Source organism: Ziziphus jujuba, chromosome 11, assembly GCF_031755915.1.
Source record: "Ziziphus jujuba cultivar Dongzao chromosome 11, ASM3175591v1".
Taxonomy (NCBI): domain Eukaryota; kingdom Viridiplantae; phylum Streptophyta; class Magnoliopsida; order Rosales; family Rhamnaceae; genus Ziziphus; species Ziziphus jujuba.
The window spans coordinates 16,692,995-16,715,397 of record NC_083389.1 but is presented as its reverse complement, the minus strand read 5'-3'; the positions used below and the strand labels follow the sequence as shown (position 1 = coordinate 16,715,397).

The following is a 22,403-nucleotide window of genomic DNA, read 5'->3' as shown; positions in this document are numbered from 1 at the left end:
AGAATCTTTGCTGGAAGGTTTAACTATAATCCTGAAGCAAAAGTAATGAAAAAATACAAATGCATTTTCAGTAAATGAGTACAGAAAATAAACCAAACAATTATATTATTAACACCTAGTGGAATAGCATTTTAAATGCAAATGAGTAGAATAGCATTTTAAATACAAATACAAATGCATTTTCAGTAAATGAGTAAAGATAAAATACAAATGCATTTTATGTAAATGAGTACAAATGCTGTTTAAATGTTGCATATTAACACCTAGTAGAATAGCTACTCTTGACAGACATAGTGGATCAAGTAGATTAAGATGTCAAATCTATGGCACATGTGCTAAATCATAACATAACATTAGCTTGAATGGATGCAATGTTGACAATGTGGTGTTCTGTGGATTATTTTGTTAAACATCATAAATATAGTTACATTTAGCATGTCATTCGTTTACAATAACATTAGAGAAGTGGACAAATTCGATTGTCCAATCGGTTTGCTTTTAGAAAATGGAAAAATTAACTATTCCGATGGAACCGCCGTTAAATTTTCCAACAAACAAGTGTTTCATAATTACTGATGGACCGTATGTAACAAACAAAGGTTGTAATTTTCAAATGGAAATTTCCAAACCATTTATGGATTGTTTTACATAAAATAGCACCAACATAGAACTTGCACTTATATATCATGTCAAAACGTGACAAACAATGAATGCAATATAAGGGAAAAATGTATACATATCTGTACACATATTTATATATATATATCCACATACCAGGTAATCTTTAACTCTGATCCGCAGAAATGTACAATTTAATTACACCCTTTTGAAGTGTATGGGCTCCACAATGAAGATTTTTAGTCGTGTTGTTATCACAAAAGGTTGGGGGTATGCAGGGAGAGTGAACTGAGCTGAAGGTGGTATTGTGTTTTCTGCAATGTTCGTCAATGCAAAGAAAGGTTGAAAGGTACATAACCAACAAAAGAGAAAGAGAGAGGAAGACACACAGTATTCATTTAATGTAGTAGCAGGGAGAGTAAGAGAGAGGGATAGAAGTTAATGAGGGTAGATGAGAAATAAGAGATGGTAAAAAAAATTGTTTTAATATTTTCCACTTTATTCAACAGTTAATGAGAAATGAGGGTATATGAGAAATGGGAAACTGTTACATTTATTTTACACTTTCATATCCATTTATTTAAATAGTTTCCACAAGTGCACAATTAATTCCCTCCTAACAACTTTCATTTGGACATACTACCATGGAGCCATTCATGTAAAAGTGATTGGAAGAAGCTTGCAAGCTGGGAATCACATTTTACAATCTAAAACTAACTACATTTCAATGCATACCATTCAAACAAGTTCTAATGGTTAGAAACTAGAGAGCCAATATTTAAGAACTCAATTACCATCCATTTAAATTATCATCCTTCTTATTTATTGCTTTTCCCCATATCAAATAATATGGAGAATTTAATAATGAAATTGGATCCTTACACATCATATTGACACGAGAATCATGTACAAAAACTAAAAACAAAATCTGAATTAGCAAGAGAAAATTGTACAAGTGTTTTATGAATAAAAACTAGAGAATATTACAGCTCCTAGAGAATATTACAGCTCCTACAAAAGTCTCTGTTGGTCTCAATCCCAAATTGACCCAATGTTCCCCATCAATGTCAAAATCTCGAACACCAACTGGCACCACAATTGGTATAATGCCAAACTTTAGTGACAGCATTAAAAGCATATGGGGCACCTCCACTAAAACGGAGACCGATTTGATACCTGGATGAAATCAAACGAAATATTTATAGTTAGTTATAATATTTAGCACACAAGTTTCAAAAAAAATAATTATTGTAAATAATTAAGGAAAATTACAAAAGCATTTTGTTTTAAATCTCAACCGAAAAAAATGACTAAATTTTTTTAATACTTGACAAAAAAGCATCTCTGATTTAATAAAATAAGGGATTCCCTCAAAAAAATTTTAAATAAATATAATGAGAATTGAAGACCTTAGCAGTCCTCATATGCGATAAATGCTATATGCAAACTGTGAAGAGTAGAATTATTGGCCTAGACATCAACAAAGGAAGAAAAATATCACAAAGCGAGTCATTATCAAACTGTCTTGTAAGTAGTAAGTATGCAAGTGGATATGTTGTCCCGAAGATTGAATTGGATAATCAAAATAATTAAGTCTTCCTTCTAAAGATCCTATTTCCATTCACTGACTTCATATCAGAAATTCTAAGGAAATTTCAGAAATCATGAAAGCAACAAAGTATCTAAAATGTCTATAAAACAGATGAAATCAGAAACGGAAAGGCTTGAAATTGTCACAGCAATTAAACATCAACCATGGTAGTCAACAATCACCTGCTAACAACACGATTAACTATTGGTTGAACAAATATATGAACCCTGCAGAAAGCAAGTAGTTGTCAATAAGCAAAAAATACTATCTAGTTTACATGAAAAGAATCATGAAAAGGAAACTCCATATGAATGATAAACTTTCTAAGTACCATTTTCCAAGGAATCATGAAAAGGAAACTCCATATGAATGATAAACTTTCTATGTACTTTCGTGATTTTCTTCATAAGGAAAATTCTCCTTCCCTGTATCAGACTTCTTATCTGCAGAAACCTATATGAACAACATAAAATAAAAGTGAAAAATATAATGAGCACTGGGAAATAAAAACCACCATAGCTGAATATATTACCCTCAGTAGAAATGGAGGTTTCTGTTAACGTATAGAATGTGCAACCACGGAGTTTAAACAGTAAATTTCCCTTATGATTCTCATGTTGATAGTGAAGTAAATGCAATAACTGACAGTTTGCATTAAACATTAAGGAAAACAAGAATTATACATGACAACAATAACTGATAACAACGAAAGCAGTTATATTTAATCACCAACAGCAATTATAGTAATAAAATAACTATAACTACAATTATATTAAAACACAAATAAGCGTGTAGACAATTAAATTTAATAAATAAGCAGCATTCAATAATGGAAAACACACATGACCCAAAAAAATAATAATAATATAAAACACACAATTACCATCTTTAGAATAACCTCCACAGCACCTTTGCCATCACTAAGAGCTCCATCTATTTCATCAATCACCTAGAGAAAAAGTAGTAACTTGTTTCTTCTGCATACATTCTAGAATAAGAAGGGTAACCATAAAAAATAATACCAACCAAGCACTTTGGCCTCGAGTCAACAGTGACAGAGTTCATCTGCACTACATCAAGAAACTAAAATGTTGTATAAAGTAACCTATAACATAAAGCAATACATTGTTGTAACACCCCGTCCCGAATCGCACCGGAATCCGTGCACGTTGACCGAGGTTGACCGTTGACCGTTGACTGTTGACCGAAGGGGTCAAAAGTTGACTTTTTGATTCGGTGGGAATTTCGAGTTGACCAAGGTACCGTGGCAAAGTGTGTGACGCCCTGAGTTTGTAGACTAGTAGCACGTTAGAAACGGAGCTACGGTTTGAAAGTTATGGGCAAAACAAGTTGAAGTGTAAACTGTCTAAAAGGTGCCGGGAGTTGACTTTTGCTTGTGATGTAATTTTGAGTTGACTCTTGTATGGTTGTAAATTACTCGTCGATACGAGTTCATAGACTAGCGGCACGCTTAAATCGGACATTTGGTTAAAAAGTTACGGACGTTTGAAATTCGCCGGGTACCGTATTATTTTAATATATCTGACTTAAGTGCACAGTAATGCCACGTGTCAGCTTCTGATTGGTCCACGTGGCATGAACAGTATCACACAGGGGTTTTATTTGTTAAAACACTCGGGGAAGAGAGAGAAAGAGAGAGAGGAGAGAGAAAGAGAGAGAGGAGAGAGAGAGAGAGTCACCGGCCGTCGGTCATTTTCACGTTTTCCGGCCTAGTTACTGTCCACGCGCCGGCCATCCAGATTGCCCATCTCATTTCCGGCAAAACCTCCAAATTTCACGGCGAACGGCCGCCGGACGCGCCCGGATTGGACGTCCGAAGTTTGGCGGCGATTTTTCCCCCTCCACCGCCGGCCACCGCGAATCGGCACTATTCCGGCTGATATACAGTACACATGCCATACACCCATCATCCTCTCCTCAAGTCCGGCCTACCCACGAAAAATCACAGCCATCGGACCACCGACGCGCCGGGATCGGAGCATTTTCCGACGAGGGGTCGGAAATCTTCAAACCGAGATTTCTCCGCCGTCCGACCTCCGTTTTGCTCACCGCCGGTCCCGTTGGGTTTCTCTCATGAAGATCTACAAGACTGCAAAATTTCACAGCCAACGACCACCGCACGCGCCGCCGCCGGCGAAGGTTGCCGGTGACCGCGGCGGCTTGCCGGAAAACACTGTTCCAGCGAGTACCCGAAAATTCCGGCCAGCTCCAGTCCGCTGTGTTCGACCTCCTGAACCCGAATCCGGCATCCGTTTCCGCCAATTCGTGACGGTTTGGGAGAATTGCGGAGCCGAAATCCGAAAAGCTTCCCGATAAAATTCCGACCCCGTCGAGTACGATCATCGGAAATTAAGACCGGATCTGTGATTAGCATCACTCGAGCTTCAATTCGGTATATAATTCGTAAATTTTAGTTATCGTTGGTGTTCGCTCCCCGGGTACCCATTTGGGGATTACCCGAATAAAATATTAATATTTGTGGTTTGGTACTGTGGATGTTTTAGGTGCACGTGCGAGTAACGGAGTCGATCCTGTGGAAGATCTTGATTGAGATACGTGCACAAGGTGAGTGACCCACCTTCAAATTAATTTTGGGGAATTTAATTGATGAATATATTATGTGTGTGATTTAAATATTTGGAATTTAAATTCTATGTGCCAAATATTTATTCAATTTATTGTGGAATTATTTATGAATTTATTGGATTTAAGAAAATGCGTATTTTACAAAATTACGCCATGTGAAATTATTTTATGGATTTGAGGATTTTGAAATTGGTGTGGTTTTAATGGTAAATTGGGCACGATTTGATTTTCAAATATTTCAAGAAAATATTTGGTTATGTTGGTGATTTCAATTTTTATAAAATATGCCCATGGAATTTTATGAGATTTGATTATGATATTTCGAGAATTATTTATGCTTGGAAAACTGTGGATATTTAAATTGATGGATTTGGAAGTTGGTGGATTTGAAAATCATGGAATTTATGGTATTAATTATAAAGAAATTGTGGAGAATTTCCCGGTTCAAGCGGATGGATTATGCCCACTATGTTTATGAAAAAAAATGTGAAATTTGTTTTATAATTTAAATTTATGGATTTTATGATTTTTAGACGCACCGTGCACGTACTGGTGTTCTGATTATGTGATATGGTATATGTGATATGGATATTATGCACACGGATATGATTAGCGCGCAGGTGGATGTGAGTAGCGCGCAGGTGATATTATGAGGGTGTCCTGTGGATGCCATCGGAGAGGGTGGCCACCCCCCTTTGGCCGGGACACCAGGTTAGCAGCGGCGCAGTGGGACGCCACGCGACCGTATGCCGGTTTCTCTCTATAACCTCCTGTCTGGCGGTACCTTGGGATGCTGGGTACTGTTGGCGCCACTGGTATATAGTGGGTGCATCAACTGATTTTTGGAACTGTGTTTTAAAAATAAAATGTTTTAAAGCTGTATTGGAATTAAAAATTTATTTATTACTGATCGGATACTCATTTGATGTCTTGGTTTTTGGGGAATATGAATAAGGGTTTTGTGAAAATGTTTTAAAAGGGGAACCTTTCCAACTAAGAGAATTGTAAGGGTTTTGAGAGAAAATATTATTTTCAAATAATTATTATTTATATACCTATTACCGTGGTATTATAGTGTAGAGTAGTAGGGTCGCTCACTGAGATGATTAGCATCTCACACTCTTAAATTCCGTTCCTCTAGGTACCAGGTTGTCGGTGTTCACTCGGAGCGGACTTGATCTTCCTCGCTGTATTTGTTCGAGCAGTACCTTGTTCTTCTTTTACTGCAGTTGTAATATTTCTTTCACTCTTGCTGTATTGTATACCTTGTAGTATTTCATAAAGCTCTGTATACTGTATGGAACACTTATGTATTTGTATTGCACTGGTTTACTGTATTTTATTTTGGGTGCTGAAATTTGTGGAACCAGTTTGTAGTACTGTGGGAGAAATAAGGGGACAATTATAGAAGTGTGTTTTCAGTGCAAGGAATTTTGTGGTAAGTCCATCCCTTAGGGGAGGTTCTGCCGGATCTTCCACAGAAGGGTCCGGTAGGGTTTCCCTGGGATCAGGGCTTGTCTAGGGTTCCGGTGGGGAACTTTGGACGGGTCCTGACATTGTAATAGCTAGGGAAAAAAAAAAGAAAAAAAAAACACAAAGTAACTTTATACAAAATTTCCAATCTTGAAAGAATCTAATAGTCAGCAGATAAGAATTAATGCAAATCCATGTGAAAAAAAACAAAAACGAAAAAAAAAAAAAGAAAAGAAAAAGCATATATATACAAATACATACATCAGGGACCAAACCCATGGATTTCATTTGGTCAGAAAAGTAGAAAGCGTCCTGCAAGCAAGAGCTTTTCATGGTTCCAACGATGAGAGAATGGAATGTATCCCTAGTTGGCTGTACTCCATCCAGCATCATATCATCATACACATCTCTCAGCAAGAAATGCCTACCACCACCGTTATTTTAAAAAAAAAAAAAAAAAAAAAAAAAAAAAAAAAAAAAAAAACACAACTTTCACAATTTCTCCCAAAAAAAAAAAAATCCCAAAACCACAAAAAGAAAATCAAAATTAGAATCTACCTTCTCTGCGCGGTGAGAGAACCGATAATAGTGTTATACTCAGAGACATTGCTTGCGTAGTTCCTCCTTGCGTATTCCTCTGTTGAAATCGAACTGAAGTATCGCCATCCCACCTCTCGCAGCAGTGAATTACGCTGCCCTAAATTATAACAATCTAAAATATATTATTTATTTAAAAAAAAAACTATTTCATTATTAGCGAAACGAGTAAGAAAATGTCTGGGGAAAAACTTAAGAATTTGAAAATGGAGAGGAGAAGATTACCAGTGATTGATCGAATGAGCCTCATGCTTTCCTACTTCGCTGTTGCCTACCTGTTGCTTCTGCTTCTGCTTCTAGGGCTCTCTAAAACCCTGCAGTTTTCTCTCTGAGTCGCCTCTTCACCATTTCCTTCAAAACACACAGTCTCCAAGCTTACAATCCGGCCAATGCGAAAGGAAACAGAGAGCTCCTAATGGGCTGAATATTGATTATAAGGAGAAGAAAAAAGTCGGATGAAGAAAAGAAAGAAAAAAAATATAGAAAAAAAAAAGAATAAAAATATTTAATTTGGATATAAAGGTATTTTGGAATTATCAAAAATTGAAGGGGTAGAAAAAAAAAATCAAATGAGGGAGCAAAAATCTTTAACCTTGTCCCTATGAGAGTATTGGGCCAAATTCCCCTATAATTAACATGTAAACAGGCCTGATTAAGACCCCAAGCCCATTTATTGTTTGGTTTGGACCCAGAAGAAAATAGCCGATCGTAATTTGTTTTAAGGTGAAGGTTCAGAAACAAAGTTGTGGTTTCGTCTGAACCTATTTGGACAGCTTGAAGCTCTTGGCAAACATGGCACTCGAACCCAAGAGGAGGAAAATCGATCAGATTCAGGCACCCTCCAGCGGGTAATCCCAGATGCCCTTTTCTTTATTTATTTATTTTAATGCTCGAATTTATTTCTTTTTTTTTCTGAGCTGAAGATGTGGCCTATTGGGTATAATTTCTTGAAATTTAACATCATAGAAAAGTTATATGAAGAACAGTTTTGGGTTAAGGTTGATTCTGTGTTTGCTGTTTGTTTTTGGGTTTCTAAATTCTTATATAGAGTTGTGAAGAATGCTTTCTGTCTTAGATTTTTTTAGTTTCATTTTGATAAATTTGTTGCTTCTAATATGAGTGTGAAATCAGGTGCTTGTGGTGATAGTGATTCTTGTTAAATCGACTGTTAAGAGTAAAACTGTTAGTTTTTTTAGTTTGTTCCGATAAATTTGATGTTTGTGGTATGAGTTCAAACTATGTGCTTGTAGTGATGTCATGGTGATTCCTTTATTTTCCTTGATGAGTCTTGATGAATTTGTACATCATGGGTTATGATTTTGTTGAGAGTTTATTCAATCCTAAATGCTCAGACCTCAGTTGAATCCATTGGAACTTTGGCACCAAAACCAGGTTTTGAATAATATGAAACAACAAAATTATTACATTAATCTAAAAGCCGAACTAGTTTTAGTTTTAGGCTATCAACCAATTATGGAGTTTGGAGGTGTTTGTATACAATTGGTGGTGAGAGTTAAATTTAGATTCACAGAAAATAAAAAATAATAATAAGGGTATGGAGTAAATTTAGTAGACCAGTTTCGTTATGATGTTAGATGATGCTTGGACAAACAGGATAAAGAGTAAGGTTGAAGGGTTCGAGATTGCAGTTCCCCTTGAATGTGTTTTCTTTGTCCTTAAATCATTAAGAAATCAGAATTGGGTTTTTCTGTTTCATGTCATCTGAGCTCTAAAGCATAAAATGTTTGAGATTTACTTGTACTTCTTACAACTTGCCATTTCTTTTTAAATGTACTGTTCAATTAATTATTTCTTTTATTGCATAAATATATATTATGTGTTTAAAATGTTCATATTTGCGTGAGCCTTGTTCTCTTTTTCTTTGAATTATTGGGACTCAAGCTTTAAACATGTTAAGTGATACCCCAGACTACGCCTTGAATACTGCATTTTAGTACTTCAATACAAAAGATTCTTGGGTACTAGCTTTCGGGCAACTACTTTTTGGAGACTGCTTACACTGATATATGGGAATTCACACTAAACCCGTAATGACTACTGTTTTGCCAGGCTGTATCCTCCGGTTCTTTATGTATCGTAATCTTTTTGGTTTTATTTTCAATTGCCTCCACCTTAAGAGATAAGGGGAAAATATCCAACTTACCTACCCAAATTTGTTTGTCATATTTGTTTTGCTTAAATTTGGTTGGAAGAGTTATGAAACGACTATATCTTTTTGACACGAGACTGTAGAATTTCTTATGACTTTGTGTTTTCTAATGGCAGGATTACTACTTCACCTGCTGGCAAGGGAGAGAGAATAGCAAAATCTGTAAGAACTTTATCTATGTTATCTTATATATATGCTGGTTTAAGTATCTAAGCTATCTTGTTTTATTGATATGTTCAGGTTCTGGTTGCCCAGACTGATAAAATCAACTATAGGATTCAACAGGCAAAAAATTTTGCAATTGCACAAGCACAACAAGAGGGTTGCACTGGAAATTTTAGAGTCTTCGATTCGCCATTTGGAAATTATTTTGTTCCTGTAGTTCCAACTCGCGCAGAATTAGCTGGGTAGTTTCGTGTCTGTCATTGATTTTATTGAATATAGTTGCAAATGCCACATGTATAGTTCTGAACTTAGATACACATAGTTTCAGCTTTTGTCATTTTGACAATTCGAATCAGCAAATTGCAAATGATTTCCTTAAAGTAGTCATCTTTTATTGGCTATTAATTTTGTTATGAAGGATGAGGCCATCAATGGTGATGGTTATAAAATCATAACCTCATTTTTGACTGGTGTTGGAGCAAAGTGCTTTAAGTACTACTACATTAATTTTGTAGAATTTATATATGATAAGAAACTGTGTTTGTGCTTCAGTATGAGATTTATTTTTCAGGAAACTGTTAACCGAAAAGTTCATCCATCCATCAATTTCTAGTTTCGTTTTAATTATTCTTTTAATTTTAATTAAAAGTTGGTGAAGCTTCTAACAACATAAATTTGGGGACTGCAAACTCATGCTAAACCTGATCGAACCTTGATCCTAGGAAGAGATAATGGAGGTCATTAACACCTTGCAGCTATAAAAGGTCAAAGCTCCTATTCAAAATTTATTTGGAAGACATTCTTGGACTTGGGTTTGGGCCCTTTACTAAAAAAGTAAATCCATTAAAAATAAGAATAAGTATAAAAACATACTTTTACCATGTAAGCCAATGTCAATGTTAGGATATTCATGATAAGATAATTGAATACTTTGCACTAATTTGTATTATTTGACACAACAAATAAATAAAGTGGATATGGAAATAATCAATAGTCATCCATGATACTTTTAACTATTTTGGTAGATATTTGAGGTTAGATTCCGGGAAAAGGAAAAGCACCCACTATTTTGTATTATCTTCAATAGTTTTTGACCTTCAATTTCACAAAAAAAAAAAAAAAATCATTGGACAATCCTGTTTGAAAGTTGAATTAAAAAAAAAAAAAAAAAAAAAAAAGAAAGTTCCTCGTTTGAAAGTCAACAATTAACATTTTGCGTGATTTTGACTAACATCACAAGCCAACGCCTAGACTTCAACGCACAGGAAAGAGTCAAACACGGAATGCATTAGAATTTACAGGGCAGTAATGGAGTTTGAATGAGGTGGTCTCCGGATCACTAATTTCTACATGGTTTTTTTAATAAAAAATTAAATTATATTAATTATTTTAAAATTATATCAATCAATTTTTAACACGTATCAAAAACTTATAAAAAAAATATATACAAATAAGCAATTCAAAGACTATTTTGATTTTTTTCTGCAATAATAGTAGAAAAAATTTACACAATTTTCATTTGTAGTCCTTTTATTTTAGGAGGGAAAAAAAAAAAAAACTTTAGGATGTCTGACTCTTGTACTTTTGATATTTTTTTTTATCATTTTTGTTTCTTAATTATGGTGTTCGTTGCTGTCCTCTTTTATCTCCTTTTACTATATAATCAGAGTTTAAAATTTATTTGCATAATGAATTATACATTTAAAAATATTATTAACCGTAAAAAAGGTGCTAAAAAAGAAAGGTGCACCAAATACCAAGTTAAGGGACAAAAGTTGCCAAGAAAAAAAAAATCAGGAGTATATATACCAAACACCCTGAAATTAAACGACTAAAAATGCAAATAATCCCTTTTTTTACTCATGCCATTTTTTTTTCTTTTTTCTCAAGGTTTTTTTTTTCTCCCCCTCCCGAGCGTCATGTCTGAAATAAATCTTTAGGTGCACATAAATGTCAGAACATGCATTATTTTAATACTGTGCTTGATTATATGTTGTTCGGTTTATATAATGCACATGATAATTAAAATTAACATAGGATAACATAGTGTAATGATCATATATTCAAAAAAGAAAAAAAAATTGAGTTAAAATAATAGCCATAAGTTTTTAAAAAATAAGTGGAAAAATGAGATGAGTAAAAATAAAATATTTGGAAACACAAAAAAAAAAGAGTAATACAACAAAAAAATATAATTTAAAAAGATATTAAAATGATAGGAATTAAAAAAAAAAAAAAAGACTCAGTAAAAAGACAAAAATACGGTTGAGGAAAAGAAAAAAAAAAAGTGAGTGTAGAATTGTTCTAAGAAATAACCTAAACAAATGTCAGAAAAAAGAAAAACTAATAAAAAAACTTTAATTAAAAAAAAAATTAAAATAGAAAAAATGAGTAAAAATCTTTTTAAAAAATGCTTGATTTTTTAAAAAAATAATAAAAAAAAATAAAAAATTTGTTAGAAAAATATGTGATTGAAAAAATAAAAAAGAAAGCATGGGTAGTAAACATAAATAATAAATAAATAAAAATAATAACTTGAAAGGGGAGATTTTAGTATCAAGACGGTTGAATCTACCAACTGGGCTTTTGTACAAAACAAAATAAATAATTAAATAAATACATAAGTTAGAAAAAGAAAAAGACAAGATTAACAAAAAAGAAAATTAAGTTAAAAATCCAAAATCCCATAGTTTTAGATGGACATCCATCCTATTTTCTATTTCATCCTACCAATGAAACAATCATTTGACTCTTCATCCTTCTACTTTTCTCTTTTTATTCAAAGGTATCATGTATCAGAGCTATCAAATTTTGAATACCAACCCATATGCTATTATTTTATGGGTTAATTTCATTTTTTTAAAATTTAATTAAAATATAATTGATATATTTGATTTTAAAAAAATTATTAATGTTTCTTTAGATTTGAAAGATTTATCATTCTTCACTTTTATTATTTCAATTATACGCTTTCAAAAGAATATCATTCACAAGTATCTTAGTTGTAATTTTTAAAATTTTTAAAATTAAAATGAAATTAAATATTAAATGTTCAAATGAAATATTCACTTATTTTATTGATTTTATGTTAGGTTATAACCATTTAATATATTTTAAAATTTTAAAATTAAATGTTCTTCTTTCAATTTATTAATAAATAGAAATATTATTGGTAAGATATATTCTCCTTTTCTGGTAGTTTTATATATATTTCTTGCAAAAGTCAGAATAAAATAAAAAGTTTGGAGATACCTAAAGAAGATGTGACAATTCATTGTTTAGAGACACGTTTGTATATCATCCAAACCCTGTGGAACACCTTATCAATAGTAGGAATACACAGTTTGGATTCCCTTTTATTCTTTTTTTTTTTTTTAATATAAAAATAAAAAAAGTTGGAATCTATTCCTATTAAAAAAAAAAAAGAAATAGGACTCGAGCTGATAAAAAATATCACCATACTATTTTCCAATCACCATTGATGTTATGACACGTGTAAGCATGTGATGATGGGTCCCCCCTTTGATGGTGATTTGGATAAAAAAATTTGGGTGAGAGAGAGAGAGAGAGAGGTACAAATTGGTTTTTGAAAGGAGCAAGCGAGCAAAAGTGTTTTGGATTCCGTCCTTTTTTTATGGAACTGAAATCGAAGCCTGTCAGTCTCATTGTGATAAACGACAAGTACCAAATATGCCCTTGCAGGTGGGTGGGACCCACCCAGGCAACATTGTATTTTGGCTCTTTCTTCGACATGTTCAAAACACTCACTGCCGTTCGTTCGTGCGCACGCCCCACCGTACCTGACTCTGACCTCACTTTTTGAATGAAAAGCTGGATTCGTTACGTCTGTACGACGTGTCGTTAGCGAAGAGTCCAAAAGAGAATATCTATCAAAGGTGAATAAAAGAAAACCGATTTAATTCAATCAAAGTGATGGTGGGAAAATTACAGTAACATCTCTTATATTTTTATAGAGTTTTTGTATAATTAATTATTTCTTTTTCATATTTTAAAAATTACGTAAATCCTTGCTTATGTTTTCAATCGGGTGCTTTAATTTTAATTATGGTTTCATATAAGCCTTTCTGTTTTCAATTTTTTTTCTATTGAGATCTTCAATTTTCGTTTTTTTTCAAAGTATAGTAGATAATTTTGCCTTTTTAATCCTTTTCTTTAATTATTTAAGTTAATAATATTTTTGGATTTGTAGTATGATATTTATTTTAGCAAAAAAAAAATTATTTTTCTGACCTATTTTGAAACAAAAACTAAAATTTAGGGTCTCCAATTGAAGAAAATAAAGAAGTAAGACCTTAATTAAAATTGAAAAACTCAATTGAAAACATTGACAATGGAAGCCCAAATAGAAAATTGAGACAAAGTAGAATCTCCAAAAGTGCAATTTAACCTTTTTAGATTTGTTGCAATATCACCTTTACGCATACCGCTGAGCATGATCAATGGGTTGAGCACGTTCTCCCAAAGCAATGATAACATTAAAAATATATATTCATAACAAATTTATTTAATTATAAAATTAATATATATTTTTTGGGTTTTCTTATAAATATGCTAAGTCCAAAACAAACTTAATTTATCATTAGACAAAAAATAAAATAAAATAAAATAAATAGAAGCCAATTACCATGACGTTATATAAGACGCTAAGTAGGTATAAGTTCAAAGCCAAAAAAAAAAAAAGTAGGTATAAGTAATCCAAATTAAATTAGGTAAACGTTAAATGATGTCACCATTAAATTATCATTGCTTTACATGCTAGTTGACATTGTTTAAATTAAACCAAGACTATAAATTGGAACTTCATACACTCTTTGGGACATTAATAATAGAATAGTAGACATTGCATTTTAATTTTAGTATTATGACATCCTTATAGTGAAGCTCATTTTTTAAGTTTATTTCAGCTCTAAGTTGTTTGTAATTAACAACAATGACTGATTTGTAAATATCGATAATTTATTTGGCTTATAATTATTATTTTTTTTAATTTGATTATCTTTTTTGAAATTCATTTTAGCTACTGCCAAGATTATCTTTTCTAGCCAGCCCAATTTTTTTTAACCAGCTCAAGTATATGAATGTATCTCCCACTATATTTTACTTGAGTTTTCAAAATTATCATTATTTCTTAAAGGTTTAGTAAACTTCAACTGAATAATGTTAAATTGAATATATTAATCAAAAAAATTAATTTGTTTATTACATATTAACTGAACAAAATAAATATATTTAGATAATAAGAATTTTATGTACTTGTGACTTTTATTTTTTTATGATAAAAACATATACAACTGCAATCACTCATTCATATATAATACATCTTATACACATAAATTATTTAATTGTTTTAAATTATCCTGCCAGCATTGAAATCAGGGCATTCCAGTGTGGGTAATTATTAGATTGGGAATTAGCTCGCCACAAGAAGTCTCCAACTTCTCTTCGTTCCATTCTTTTCACTCGCCAAAGATTGCACATGCATTTGCGGTTACACATGTGTATACGTGCACATATAGTTCATGGAAATGGCCCTTTTTTCTTTTTTTTTTATTTATCAATGGACAATCCCTGAAATTGGCATTTCTATTTATAGAGTTTGGTCAGAAAAACATACATTTTTTAACATATTATAGGAATTAAAGTATTTTAAAATGCAAAATGGAAATGGAGCAGGATAAATACCTAAGACATCAAGAGAATTGATAGTACTGACAAAGTCTTTATTAATAAATATCAACCTTACATAAACATCTATTTATATATATATATATATATATATAGGAGATGAGATTAAACAAATATATATATATATATATATATAAACATAACTAAAAACCATATTACATCTATAAGCCACAAATATGAATGGTAACTACGTAAAACAAACTAATTAATTGGAAAGTAAGCAAAAAAAATTACCTAAAAATTATATCATATCCATTTACAATCACAAATGTAAAAAGCAAATTTATAAAATCAATACAAATTAATTGGATAGCAAACAAAAAATAATAACACCGCATGTTTGATAAAAAAACCATAACAATTGAAAAATTACAAAAGTGTTATCTAAGTTTTCTTGATATTTTTTAGTATTGTTAAAAATATAGGTATAGTAAAACCTCTATAAAATAGTATTTTTGGGATTAATAAAAATTATTACTTTTGAGAGGTTTCATTTATAATAATTTATCAATTTAAATACATTTTAATTTAAAGAGAGTTTTCAGCTTTACTAGATATTTATGTGTATATATATATATATATATATTTATCAAGATAAGTGTGTTACTTGTAAATAGGATAGGCCTATTTATGATGACATGTGCTTTAACAAACGTTCTATTACCAACAAAATGTGTTTCACCACATGTTTGTATTGTGTTTCACCAAATTTTTGTTAGAAAGAGACTATTTAGGCAATAATAAACTTAAATGATGACTCGCTACTAAATAGTAATCTTAAATGAATTTGAGAGAGAGAGAGAGAGAGAGAGAGAGAATGCGATATGATTTGGTGGTTACTATTAAATATTTTTTAATTAATATTTAGATGGTTAGGATTTAAAATTTAAAAAATAATCAAATATTGGTATATATTTAGTGATCTACTAAAAAATTATTTAAATAAAATGAATCCTATAATAATCAAGTGATTAATAAATATGATTTTAAATGTTAGTCTTTTTGGCAATTCAATAGCAGAGAAAAAAAAATGTTGATGCTAGTATTGACATTATAGACGATTCGAACCTAGCCATGCATAAATATATAAGAGAATAAATAATTTTTTATTATACAAATATTAACAAGTTTTTTAATTTGCGAATACAATTTTCGACGACAGTTTTCAAAGTTGTCATATTTATCTAGATATCCACAAATTAAAACTTATGGATATACACACTATAAAAATGTTACTTGATATTTATTATAAATTTTTATGTGTTTTTTCTTATGTATTTAATCAAATAATTAATTTATGCATCTAATGGACATTAAAGGATTTTATTAAAAAAAATATTACTTTACATTTAGCGATGCTATTAGTTTAGTAAGCTAATTTAAGTTGAGATAAGCTGATTTATTATTTAGACAAGATTATTAGTTTGTTGAATATTCATTTATCAAGGTTTTTATATTTACCAAGTATAAATTGTTAAAAAACTATAATAACTAAATTGTATTGGATATTTGCACATTTTCATACACTCAATCTGCATGTAAAAGTCATTAACCCAAAAAAAAAAAAAAAAAAGTTACATTTAAAAGTCCTTAAAAAACTATGTAGAGAAATAAAACTAAAACTTGATGGGTGTATCTACAACTTTTAGAAATTGAAGTAACATATACAAAATAGAAAATCAAGGTAATATTTAGTCTAAATTTCCCCCCGAATGCTTTGACTAGGTTGAATGAGGTAATCAATTTAATTTAGTTTAAAAATATCAGTAATATTAGATTTATTAAAATATTTATTAAGTTTGCTCATCAAATAACATGGTAAATGATGTTGTAATATTTAATTGATTTATTTTTCTATTTAAAAGTTCTTTCATCTATATTTGAATGATATGAATATAAAACCAATAACATTTTAAGATGTGTTATTTTAGTAAATAATTTTGGTAAAAATTTTCGTACATATAACATTACTGTAAAAATGTTATAGTTTGATTTGGTGAAATATTTTTAAATATATAGTTATTTTTATGAATAAAAAATGACTGAGTTAAACTAAACAAATTAATTTATATTTATTCTTTTTTATCTTTCATAAATTTTTATATATTGGATGCTCAATTAATCCATATGGTTTGTACTTAAACGTCCTTTTCTTTCTTTTTTTTTTTTTTTTCTTGGTGAAGGATTTGAACTCAACATTTTTTATTCACAAAACATTATGTTTTACACAAAAAAGTATATTCTTAAACAAATTAAAAGCAATAGTTTTAGGCATTTGAAAGCCTCCAAAATAACTACTTTTATGTTTATTTAATATATTCTTTCAAAAAACTTGTTCATTTAATAACTACTTTTATGTTTATTTAGTGTTCTGTCTAAATTATTAGATTTAGAAAACCTCAAATTTTTAAAGAAGATAAATTAGTAAAGTAAAGGCACTATCCTTGGGCAAATCTCCTGAAGATTGAAACCTTCATTCCTAACTAAAGAAAAAGACTATTGTCAATTTTTACATTAACTTTACACATGTAAATCATACAAATATAATAGACATAATATATCACATAATTTATTTTTTATGAGCAACGATATTTTTTTTTTCACTCAAAAAAAAAAAAATGAATAATGAATACTAGGAACATATTTGCTATATTATGTAAGAGCTATTTCTAGGATTAACTCATGTATTTGGTACCTTTACTATTCTCGGACCGTATTCCTCAAAACGAGGAATAATTATACTCCAAAAACTCCAAAATTGTTAGGGTAATATTATAAACACAAAGGTAGTTTTAATGACGACCGATGTATAATTTGGCAAAATAATTAATTTTTTCTTTTTAATCTTATCATATCATGTGTAATTTGTTTATATTAAATGTTAATTACTGATAGTTTAAATTTATTAAACATCTAAATTAATTATAAAATTAAAAAAATAAAATAGAACAGAATTTCAAATTGTCAATATATTTGTTACCAAACAATATATAAATTAATTATGGACAATATTATAACTATTAAATTTTTTTAATCAAAAGTTTGATATCTAATTATGTGATAGTTTTTAATAGTTGTTAAATTAATAATATCATATTTTCATGAAAGGTAAACAATTAAAAAAAAAATTAAGTCACTGAATATCGCTCAAAATTCACTCATTAATTATTATTTGACAATATGACATTCAAAGCTGGAAGTTCTGGCTGTATGGGTGCCTTTATGGCTTGCCAGTTTCTTGCATATTCTAACTTTTTTGGTTCGATGCCTGCTTAATATATCTGTTTAGTTTTCAATATATATATATATATATATATATTTGCAAATGTAATGTTACTTATTGATTGATAAATTAATACAAATTAAATATGAATAAATAAATCATATAATGAGAAACTTAACCTGGCCAAAAAAATAATGTAACCTCATTGTCTTTGGATTGGTAAATAGAGTTGCTAGATATCTTGGCCTCCTTGTATATTATTAAAATTTTTATTACTCCATCATAATGTAGACAAACTTTAATTATAATTTTATATTATTCTAAATAAAAATTGAATTTGGATAGATAATTGTATGATAAAAATATGTAATGAATATAAGCTAAATTTTTAATTAACTTTAAGTAAATCTGAAATTTTGAAAATAAAATCATCATTTATAAATGTTAAACGTTGAATATAATTTAATGGATAGCCAAACAAATGAATAGAAATAATTGTTCATTTTCACCATTTTCTTATTCCCAATAATACTTCTTATTTCAATAGAAATAGGTATTATGTGTACCAAACATATTATTTTAATAAAAACATTGTTATTTAAAAATTAAATGGCAATATATTTAATTTGTTGGACTATAAAAACGACAAACTTAGATCATTTTTTCAAGTAATTAGTTAATAACAATTTCCTAACAAACATAGACGTTTTGAAATTAAAAAAATTAAAAGATAATAGAAATAATTAATTAATTAAAAATGGAAATTAACAGCAAGAATATGTATTTGCAGGTTTAGAGGGATGTATTCAATTTAGAGTTTGATGGATTTAAAATGAATTATAGACTTTAAAAGATTTGATGGATTGTTATGGAATTCTACAGACTCCATAAAGATTTTATAAGAATCCAATGAAATCTTTGGATTTAAAGCTGGATTTCATATTGACAATTTTCTTCACAATTTTCCTGTTAAAATCCTTTCAAATCCATTAAAATCCATCATTTTTTAAAATCTTTTAAAATCAATGACTTTTTGAATACCAACAGATTTTAAAAGAATTCTATAAAATCCTAATTGAATACATCTAGATTTTAATGTACTTTTATAAAATCCATCAAAATCTGAATTGAATATCATTAGACTTGTATGGATTCTCTTAAAATCTAAATCGAATACTTCAAAACTTTAAAAGATTTTTAAAATCCTTTAAATTCTAAATTGAATACATCCCCCTTAGTCCAATAGTAAAACTACTAAGAATATACCTTCAGGTTTTGTAAAATATTGTGCTACAGTTGCCAAATTATTTTTGGTAAATAATATAACAAATGATATGTCAATATATTATTAATTTAAAAATTAATATAATTTGCATATGGACAAGTGAACTTTAAACGGATAAGTAATATGCTAATTAAAAAAAAATCACATAATGCCATGGTAAATAAATTTAATATACAATTTGATGTCTCTAGCAATCTTTTTCTTTTTTTATTATTATTATTAGTTTTAATCTAATCCAATGGCTAATTACAAATGGAAATGCATATTGGTATTAAATTTAGACCTAAATTTAGTTTTTTAACAAATCTTTGAAGGCTTAAAATAAAATTTAACTTATTTACTAAGATCCTTTTTGGAAAATGTCAAAATTAATAAGAATTTGAAATTTTTTGAAAAAAAAAATGTGTCCTTGGATGGTTTAAGTGAAAAATAAATCTTGCAGAAAATTATCATTTTAAAATTTCAAAAAAAATTAAATTTATATATTTTACTAGAAGATAATTTTATTCTAAATCTTTAAAATACAAATTGATTAATTACTTATAAGTCCTAAGTATTCTAATATAAACCATACATTCTGGAAAATTGTTCATAAAAAATTGATTTTTGAAAAAATAATTTTTAAGAATTAGTTTTCTCTCAAATTTTGACACTCCCCGTACATGCCTAAATAAAAACTTAAGTCTTTAACATATTTTTATTTGTTTGAATAATATATATATATATATATATATATATGAATAATATATATATATATGTAATAAATGAATAATAAAAAGTAGACTTATTATTGGATTAGAATGGATTGAATTAGTTAATTTATCCACTATAAAAAAGAATTAGTTAATATATATAGATAACCGAATCATCCAATTGTAATTTCAATCCTATCTAATTATATTGAATTAATCTAATAAATTTGGATTGGATTTGTTTGTTGGTTCACAAATTTGGTAAAAATTTTGAACACCGATGGGGATATAATTTCAGCCAATATAGACCTAAGAAAATTCCTAAAGTGAGACTCTAGAAATGTCAACCTATAATTCACCCCAAAAAAAAGAAAAAAAAAAGAAAAAAGAAAAAAATCATGCTAACCTATGTCAAGTTCCTTTAATTTTTGTCAAATTGGTGAGTAATGGCTGAGTCACGCCCAACATGCAGCCCGCCTCACAAAGTGATAATAAACCAATTGCTAATTGATAATATATATATATATATATATATATTGCTTATTAGATTATGGTCAAATATGCCATTAAATAATTCATATTGTATGCCAGTTATGCTTAATGAACATTCATTAAGAAATATCTGCAAAATTATATAAAATACTTTAATACATATATTTTCAAGGTACTGACTAAATAAAATTAAAACATGGTACTAATTAATTAAAGATAAATGGCAGTTTACAGCTGGGATTGAAAAAATAAACATTTTAAATTTTATATATATCCAAAATAGGTAAAGCAATTATTTAAATTGATGTTTATTACTTATTTATGAGAAGTTGAGAACTAGAACTATACTTTACAATTATTTTATAATAATGTGTAGAAGGTGTGCCCATTTGATTTTATTTAATAAGTCTTGGTGAAAAAAATATTGATTATCAATAATTCTATACAAAGGTTTCTTTCAAATAGCCAAATTAGTAATGACGTGATAACCCAAAAAAAAAAAAAAAAAAACTACAAAAAGGTTATAAAAAATAATTCCATAAAAAGTATCATATTATAGATAGCAAACTAATATATAGAAATTATAGCAAACTAATATATAGCAAACTAATATAATTCACCAAAAAAAAAAGGAAAAGAGAAAAATTGTATGGAAGATTGGTGTTTAGCCAATGTCAAAAAATGTTGTTGACTTACAAGGAAAGTCAAAAACTTGGTGCACCAGAAGGCACGCTGTTTCTGGGATTATACTACACAGCCTATGGATTTTGGCCAAAAGTCTGCATCCAAAAAAAAGCTCTTAAAAAAAAAAAAAAAAGAAAAAAACCAAAATTAGGAAAATTTATTTTGTTAAGAGGACTCCCAGAGGCTGAGAATATAACAAAAAAGGGAGAGATTCCAAGGTCCCAGCTTTTGACATGCAAACCAGCGAAAGCCTTACACGTGGATCCCTTTTCCCCTTAAACCCAAAAGTGCAAAATCTATGAGCAAGCCAATTTTATTTAAACTTTTTGTCATAAAGATTTTATATTTTAAAATATTATTTTTAATTTTCATTTTGTTTATAAAACAAAACAGATTTCTGTGAGATTTTACTAATTAGTTTCAAAAAGTTAAAAACTAAAAAGAGATTTAATTTTAATATTTTATAGTTGAATAATATTGTAAAATAGCATTTAAACTATTAAGTAATTAATAAAACTAACAAATAGAAGTTTAGTGATGATTTTTTAAAAAAATAGATCTAGATAATTTTTTTCGTAAACTTTGTTATTTGTTTGTTCTCCATTAAGGTCTTGTTGGGATAACTTGGGTTTTGTCTCTTTTAAAAAGAAAATGAATTTGTATCAATTTTGAATAGGTATATCAAGGGGAAACAAAAATAAACATGATTTCCCAGCAAATATTCACCACAATAAAAATTGAGAGATAAGTGGTTTCCAAGCAATATAATCCACTTCAAAATTATTAGTTAGCTAGAGATTGACATAGGAGGGAGGTAAGGAGTCCTTAGGTTTGATCTTACTAACTATAACATATTTTTCTTAGTTTATTTTTAGGAATTTTCAGATAATAAACTTAAAAACTTAATCAAAAGCTATGAGCTTTTTGTTAAAAACTTTTCTGTACTTAATTCCTCATTCAACGTCACATGCTAATATTATTTAATGAATTAACAATTGCAATACTGTTTTCGTAATTCCAAGCCAAAACCATGTCCATTTTCTTAAGCCTATCCTTCTGAATCCAGCCAACCCAAGCAGCCAAAACTACCAAAAATATTC

The 22,403-nt window shown here is 29.4% G+C and overlaps 2 protein-coding genes across 2 annotated transcripts; one reads left to right on the top strand and one right to left on the bottom strand.

Annotated features, from left to right (window-relative positions):
• Positions 1–2,536: 2,536 nt before the first annotated feature.
• On the bottom strand, positions 2,537–7,262 carry LOC132800082 (pentatricopeptide repeat-containing protein At4g35850, mitochondrial-like). The gene is made up of 5 exons (XM_060813027.1): positions 7,112–7,262; positions 6,848–6,986; positions 6,551–6,713; positions 3,093–3,314; positions 2,537–2,662 (listed from the first exon to the last, which is right to left on the bottom strand). Exons 1-4 carry the CDS (start codon positions 7,134–7,136, stop codon positions 3,285–3,287), a joined length of 357 nt encoding a protein of 118 aa, XP_060669010.1. The 5' UTR covers positions 7,137–7,262; the 3' UTR covers positions 2,537–2,662; positions 3,093–3,284.
• Positions 7,263–7,587: 325 nt separating this feature from the next.
• On the top strand, positions 7,588–9,622 carry LOC125419461 (uncharacterized). Its single transcript, XM_048465521.2, has 3 exons — positions 7,588–7,734; positions 9,173–9,218; positions 9,297–9,622. The coding sequence occupies exons 1-3, from the start codon at positions 7,679–7,681 to the stop codon at positions 9,465–9,467; spliced, it is 273 nt and encodes a 90-aa protein (XP_048321478.1). The 5' UTR covers positions 7,588–7,678; the 3' UTR covers positions 9,468–9,622.
• Positions 9,623–22,403: the final 12,781 nt, after the last annotated feature.